Below are 7,937 nucleotides of genomic sequence, written 5' to 3' on the forward strand. Positions count from 1 at the left end.
CAGCACTTGTACACATTGGGCAGCCATCAGAACCTTCTTTCCACAAAGGACCCCAGAGCAGGAAATTTAATTACAAAATTCCTTTTGCACTTTCGCCACTTACCACATCAAGACAGCCACACTGATAAGGGTTTCTCTCCTTCCAAAGTGTGTCTCAGATACAGCACCTAGTGTTGAAAAGCATGAGTAACAGCTTCCAGCAGGACCAACCGCGCAAGCAAACGCATCGCAAGGGTTAGTGAAGCTCAGAACAGCATCTACACGGGCAGAGCAGACTTGAGTCACACACACAAGGATGAAGCTCAGGGCCTGACTCCACAAAACATGGAAGATATGGAATAATCTGGATGTGTTGAACAGTCCTGACCATCAGTAGCAAACTCTGGACAGAAGCAGGAGGGCTCCTGCTCATCCATTTGCCACAAACACCTGCAACAGGTGAAGCTCTGCTGTTGCAGTGAGCGACTGCAAGTCTCACAGCAGCCCACAAAGGCTGTTAGAAGCCTCTACTGAAATACAACTGAGCATAATAAAATAAATCTTGAGCAATCCAAGGCTGCCAACTTCCTACATCTGCACAGAGCAGAATCTTCTGCAGTCACAGGCAAGTTTGAGAGTCAGTAAGCACAGGCACCGTGCAGCGTTATGTGGGAGCCGCAGGAGCTAACACAACGCATTGCCACCAACTCCAACGTGCCGTAGTGCAACAACAAATCACTAAAAGAGAACAAAACAGTCATTATTTCTTCTAAATGACAGAAATCTGAACGCTGAGAGGAAAATAAAGAAAGAAGGGAAAGCCGAGCGGGAACTTCTGGTTCAAGAGCGGTGCCAAGCACAGCGCTAGGGAGGAGGCACCCAGCCAGACAATTTGGCACCAGTGTCTGGAGGGGGCAGGACAGTCCCATCACGGAGGGCAGGCACCCACTCTGAGCAAAACCAGGACACGACACCCAGCAGTGGGTGCCAGCAGATCAGGGGATGACAGGAGATGTGACTCAGAAAATGAGAACCGTACTGCTGGACTGGAACCCCTATGGTACACAGGTTCTGTCATTATTAAATCACAGTTCTTCCGTTATATATGTTGTTTCTTTGTTCTTGTAGCTTGTGTAGCCCATATGTTCACAACAGATGGATCAGTGCCGTAGCTCAGTGATGTTTTTCTAATTATAGTTGGATTTATGAAATTCTTAAGGAATTTAAAAGCAAATACTCCCTGCTGAGGCAAGGTGAGTCGGCGTTTCTTCGCTGTCAAACACCAAAATCAAGGAACTGAAACTGGTAGTACTTTATTAAATAAAAAAAAAGCTAAAAGCTTATTTAAAAGATAAGACCTCAAAGAGCTGAAGGAGGCCACTAGGCAAAGTCTTGAGAAAGTGAGTATGAATCAAAGAGATCAAGGGGTAAATGAGGGTTTGCTGTGTACACAATCCAGACTCAAGGAGGACCCAGGGGCCCAGAGGACTCTCAGCCCTCATCACTGACTGTTATCAGCCAGATACTTTAAATGAATTGTTTCTATTTCTTAAGCTGCATTAAATAATTCAGTCTCAAAGAGATGAAATAAATTAGGGAGATTTAGGGTTGAAGTAACACTGTGTGATACAATTTCAGACGTCTCATAAGTAAAGACAGTGTTTGAAGGGTGAACTCAGACTTAATCTGTTGCATTTAAGTTGGCTTTAATAATTTCAGATTTTACCTAGCTCTTTACTGACTCCACTTGGATTGTGTTATAACTAATTTTGCAATACAAATGGTCGAACAAAGAGTTGTAGCTTTAGGAATTTAGCAATTCTTTAATTTCAAAAAACTGGATGACTCTGACAGCGTGGCAGACTGCGTGCTGAGCGGGCAGCACGCACTCCAGCTGAGGCAGTGCCGACTCTGCTGTGCACGTGTGTACATGTGTAAAATTACAAGATTAAATTCAAGATGCAATGAGATAACCTGTTTCCTTCCACTGTGTAAAACAACCAGTAAGCAAGATTTTATTTATTCTACTTTATAGATAAAATGACATTTTTAATTTCTGTGCATCTATTTTTCATCAGGCTCTTTTTTTTTAGGTGATCTAAAACATAACTGAGATTTTAAGAAGTGCACAGAACAAGAAAACTAAATACAACAAAACTCAGAGTCCCATCAACAAACATTGCTGCATTCCCAAAGCCTTTACTTGGATTCTCTCTACCAGCGCAGCCGTGTTTTGCAGAACGCGCGGCAGGAAGCCCAAACCGAGCAGAGGAACCGGGGGCTGAGCAGGAAGAGGCACCATGTCCCAAAGCAGCACACGTGCAGCACATCCACTTCATCTTCACAGCTTCCCTCAGGCCCACCACAAAGAGCTCCCGTGGTGCACACTCCGCAGCCACACACGTACCACTACACCCGAAAACACTCAAAAACCTGAGCCTGGCTACAGCAGCCGATGCCTCCCTCCTGCTCGCAGGCCTAGGGGAGGGCACTGCTGCTGCTTCCCTGCAATCGCGGTTTGTAAGCAACTAAGCTACACAGAAACACCAAGTACATGAGATTTTCCATTCTCATTTCCAGAGATTTTCCAAAGACTCATGTCTGCTCTCCACCAGCAACTTCAGCCACTCCTGACCCTTCTCTTCCAAAAGCCCACCCGCAGCCCCAGCCCAGAGGCCGGGGGTCCAGACGCAATCCAGAGACTGCTGGTCCCACCGCTCACTGTCATCCCAACAAACCTGAGCTTGCTTCGGAAACTTAAGTTGCTGGATTTGGGTGCGAGCTCAGGAGACTAACAACTTTGCCCAAAATTCTCCTGGAACAAAGATCATGAGTTCATGCACAGTGAAAAGAGAGGCAGTAAGCAAATAAACCTGAAGCTCTTAATAGCTCCATTGCTACAGCTCAGTTGCAAAGTCATCCCATGCTAAGAGAGCATACGCTTTTCCTAACTACTTCATTTCTATTCTTTTAACAAAAACCTCAGATACAGCTCCAGGCAGACTCCTTCAATGCTTCTTCCAAGAGGAAACTTTACTCACTGGCTTAAAATGATATTGTAATTTATGCTAATACTTTGTAATTGCCATGTATAAATGCAAGATATGCTAAATTCTCGATGATTATCAGGAAAATACATTGAAAACATATGATACCACTCAATACTCTGAAAAGGTTTTCCCTTGGAATATTTCAAAGTGGGCTTCAAGGGGAGCAAAATGTACAACAAGAGAACAATCTTGCTGCAGGGGCAAGGTGAGGCAACCTCTGGATAACAGAGAAGATCTTATTTCGCCCAAATCCATTGTCATCTAGGCAACGTCAAAGAAATTATAGTATATGAAAGCGAATTTTCATAACAAAAAAATCTACGTAAGCTTCAGGACCCTGCTATCTCAACAGCACCAAACGCTAGCAGGATTGTTTCTCTTGGTCCAAGAGTCATGGTCAGACTCTTTTTGATTAAGGGCATACGAACCAGCTATCAGTTTCACAATGCTTCCTATCTTTATCACAGGGTTTGTTCTTCAGTGAACAAGCCTGCAAAGAATTTCAGGAAAATACAGGTTATAGCTAATGTTAAATCAGAAACTTAGGTTTTCAAAACTAGAGGACTTCAACTAAATTGATCTGGGAAAGAAGAGATATTAAAACAAAAACACTAGCTCTGGATATCCTCAATAAAGCCGGTATGCGTAGCCCTGCAAGAACATGTCACAGAACAGACACTGCCACTTTGGGGAGCGCTTTTCCCACACAGCCCAGACAAACGAGGAGAGATGGCAGCGATCCCACACCAGCACAGTGGCCAGGCTGAGCCAAATCAGACCCAGACAACCTGGTGCTGCAGTGCAGTCGCAGGCTGCAGCCAGCACTCCCAGAGCCTCTCAACAGCACCGCTCACTCACACTGGAATTCCTCACTTTTATAAAACACGCAACAAAACAAGAGGGGAAAAAAAAAAGCCAGCTATGTAAATGCAAGGTTTTGCTTCAGGAACCAGGTAACAGCTGCTAAGGAGGACCATGCTGGCTGCTGCTCTTCCCATCACTCCTTGTTTGACTGTGGTGTGCCATCCAACCAACCCAACGCGTTTCAAAAGTAGATCTCATTTCACTGATCAAATACATATAAAATAAGCCACCTGCCATGTGAGAAAATGACTAATGCTTGCATCTTTTAAGCTCTTTGCTTCACCACTGAAGAAGCTTTTGAACACAGGAGCATCAGTGTTTGCTGAAAGTAACTTGCTTTTAAAACAAGATTCAAAAGGCTTAAGGAAACGTACAAGATGACGATAAAGACCAAAGGTAAATCTGAGTTAACTTACTGCTGCTGCAGCCTCCTCTCCACCTACATAGATAGAAGCAGCAATCTCCATCACGGACAAGTTTGTGGGAGCGTCCGTAGTAGATGACGATCTGGGCCGACCTGCCTGAATATCCTGGGCAGACCTCCTGTTGATCTGCGGGCTCCCCTTCGGGGCATCTGCCTTGCCCCGCCTGCTGTGCAGGCTGGTCCCCCTCTTCATTTTAGGTGGCACTCTGATCTGCTGAAGCACCCGGTTCAGAGCTGTGGGGTGGGTGGAGACACCATCAGTGTCAGCACAGACGCTTTGGCTTTCCAAATCCACGTCAGGCTCCAGGTCGGCCTGAACTTGCTGAACATCGTGCGGAGAAACCGACGACCTCCTGCGCTGATGCTGGAAAAGGTGCTTCAAGCCTTGGCCAATCACATTAATGTTCTCCAAAGCATTATGGGTTATTTTGGATAATTTTTGCTCTGATTCATGTTGCTTTTTGGTCTCTTGATCTTGGGATCTGCCTCCGGGATCAGGGTCATCACACAACTGTTCAGTGCCAGAGGGCTCCATTGGTGACACCCAACAGGTTTACTGGACTATTCATACATAAATACGCCCCCTGTCTGTGCAAGTCTTGTGTTTGTTTTGAAAATGCCAAGATTGTCAGCCAATTAGGTGTGCAATTGCTTCAAGAGCGACTACACATGCAGCTGTGCCACGGTGATCTCATGCTTATCTAATGTTAAACAAAAGAGTCATTATTATACATCCATGCAGAAAGTAGTGTGTTAAAAAAATCCAATGCGCAAAACATGCCATTAATAAAACAAAACGTATTGGTTTTCCAAGCACCCCTCCATGTGGCATTAGTGGCATCTAGGCTGTATGCAGAAGCCAAGGCTCGTGTGAGAGAAGTCATTCATCGCCAGCACAAAAGGAAAGCAAGAAAGGTAAAAAAGCTGTTCAAAAGAGGGAGAAGCAAGGAGAAACCAGTGGGTTTTTGTTTATCAAGAACATGCCCATACTGATATCTAACAGAACATCAGTTAAACTGCTGGAGAGCATGCTAGTCTCTTTGGCAGAATTAATTTTGTTCCTTGACAAAGATCTGATAATCTGTGCTTCAAATGTAATGTCTGCTCTGCCTACCTGATTTTCCTGTAGAATGTCTAACTTCACAGTATTTTAATATATGCAAGAAAACAGAACATTTCAAAATCAGTAATGCATTTCCAAACAGCAAGAAATGACTTATTACTGCCAACATCCATTGATGGCACTGGAAACTAGATGTGAAAAATGTGTCTTCAAAGCAAGAACAGGCAAGCGAAATGGTTTCAACTGGCATAGCCTTGTCCACAGTTCTCAGAGAAAACAAAAATGCCTTTTAAAAAGCAGGTTAAGCAGCCAATCTGAACAGGAGCAGCACCACACAGGTGTAGCTCAGTCCCCAGCAGAGGAAAAGCAGCTTTTCTGCAGGAGCGCTCAGCACTGGCTCTGGGCTGGGCTGAGGTGGCCACAGGACACTGGGGCTGAGCACTCAGCAGCACAGCGAGGGACAGGGGAGGACACAGGGTCCGAGCTTCACATCAGCGCCATGAGGGCACGTTCAGGAGCTGACCATTGCTTGCAGGACAAAGCTGGGATTAGGCTTTATAAATACAGAAACCGGATCACAGAGGTCTACCCCAATCTTGGCAGAAAGCAGCCCGTGCTTTAAAAAAACAACCACATTTTATTTGAAACGCAACATATGTTTGGGATCGGAGAGCATTCATTTTTATCTTAAAACAGCTGCAGAAAGATTATGCATTGAGGTTACAATTAGAGCGCTCTCAATTTTGTGCATCTGAAACCTGACACAGTGGGTTAAGCATATATTCCAAAATGCTCTCCAAACTGGCATCCAAAAATATCGAAAGAGCTGCCTCACACGCTATTTTTTTCAAATGTCATTGCTATCAGCTGGAGGCAAGAAGAAATTCAGAACTTATAGAAAGCAAAACACTGGAATCATACATGACTATCTCAGTACTCTGAACATGGTATAAGCATTGAGTCTAGATTGGCCAGTTTAATCAATAATACACTAAATGCAAAGTAATAAGCTACATCCCAGAAAAAATACATTTACCCATATTCATGCAGATATTGTGTGGCAAAATAAAACCAACCAACAAACCAACCTTTTGTTTTTACATATTTAACACTTTCTCAAATGATTTAAAGTGCCTTTATGATTAGGACTATGCTTTGACTTTTGAGCTCACCCTTTCTTAAAATTTTCTTTTCTCATGTAACAGGTTTTCCAGAAAGTTGAACTGCAGGTCTCTGCTCAATTTAAGTTTTGTGGGGAAAAAAGGGCAAAATGAGATTTTCCTTTTCATTCAACAGACCAAATGGTTCAGTGAACAAACCTGACTGGCAAAAAGAGTCCCAAAACTATTTGGTGTATAGAATACAAACCTGACAGCTGACCCATAACTGCCTTTTTTCATTTTAGCTAATTCCCTCAGTATTCATTTTTCAGCCAGGACTCACTGAAGAACTGTGGTTCATATAAAGGTGCCCCATATACTCTAATCAGTGTTTTCGTGACCTCCTGCAGGTTTTCTGTCCAGATTACCCCTGGCAATACTGATCCAGAACACCACTGCAGTCCAACCAGAGTCACGGGCATTATCTGCTGGAAACATTAACCAGCGATAATTAGCCCTGTGCCAATTCACAACCCAACCTGAAACGCATCAGCTCCCAGTCAGCTCTGCTATCCTTGCATGTGAGGTGACTGAGCTCTGAAACTACCCTGACTCTTCTCTTTAGGGGGCTCCTATAGAGAGCTCTGTGGTCATCTGTCTGTTCACATTTCTATATGAAGAGTCTGTTGTGAGCCTGAAAAGAGCTTTTCAAATTGCCTATCTGGTATGAAGATCCCTAAAACTACTTATTTGTCCTAGTATATACTTTTGGGGAGAAAAACCCACTCATAAATGTGAAGAGCTGTGAATCAGCAGGATTAGTTAGCACATTTATTTGCACAAGGATTCAAGTTTTGTGCTTGGTTTTTTCCCTACTTTTAACAACTTTTATAGTCTATTTTTTTATATTTGTTTTATATTTCTGTTGAAATGGAGTACTTTATAGCATGAAGTTCAAAACCATAGATTTCTTACTCATGTAAGAATATAATACATCAGGGACAAAATTCACAATTATGTGCACAGTCACACTGAGCAGATGTTATAACATTATTACAACCCAGAACATGTCAATATCATCCTTCATTTGTGCAATTATTTCACAGCAGCACTGGGAAACAAAACAGTTCAAAAGGAGAAACTGACAAAAACAACATCAGATAACTGAATATATAAACTAGTACTTGCCTCCATCACTTGCCCTTTAGCATGGCTGACAAACAGCAGTCCCTCCACTGAACAAAACTGCAAAAGAAATTGGATATGAGATGCAATTCCTGGAAATGGAAGGAAAGACGTACACAAACAACAAAGTGAGCATGGTTCCAACTTGTAACATTTTTTTCCTTCATTTACATGTAAGTGCATCTAGAATCTGGGTTGTTTTAAACTCTATCAAGTAACTGAAGGGATACGAATATAATTGAAGTTAAAACTGAATCTTACAGAGTTAATCA

General features: G+C 43.1%; 1 protein-coding gene across 1 annotated transcript; it reads right to left on the bottom strand.

Moving 5' to 3' along the window:
- Nucleotides 1-4,309: 4,309 nt before the first annotated feature.
- On the bottom strand, nucleotides 4,310-7,725 carry LOC104545207 (transmembrane and coiled-coil domains protein 1-like; the record flags this gene model as incomplete). Its single annotated transcript, XM_010190283.1, has 2 exons — nucleotides 7,669-7,725; nucleotides 4,310-5,018 (listed from the first exon to the last, which is right to left on the bottom strand). A coding segment is annotated over exon 2 (543 nt), but the record flags the coding sequence as incomplete, so codon positions are not given.
- Nucleotides 7,726-7,937: the final 212 nt, after the last annotated feature.

Source organism: Mesitornis unicolor, unplaced genomic scaffold, assembly GCF_000695765.1.
Source record: "Mesitornis unicolor isolate BGI_N332 unplaced genomic scaffold, ASM69576v1 scaffold45548, whole genome shotgun sequence".
In the NCBI taxonomy this organism is placed as follows: Eukaryota; Metazoa; Chordata; class Aves; order Mesitornithiformes; family Mesitornithidae; genus Mesitornis; species Mesitornis unicolor.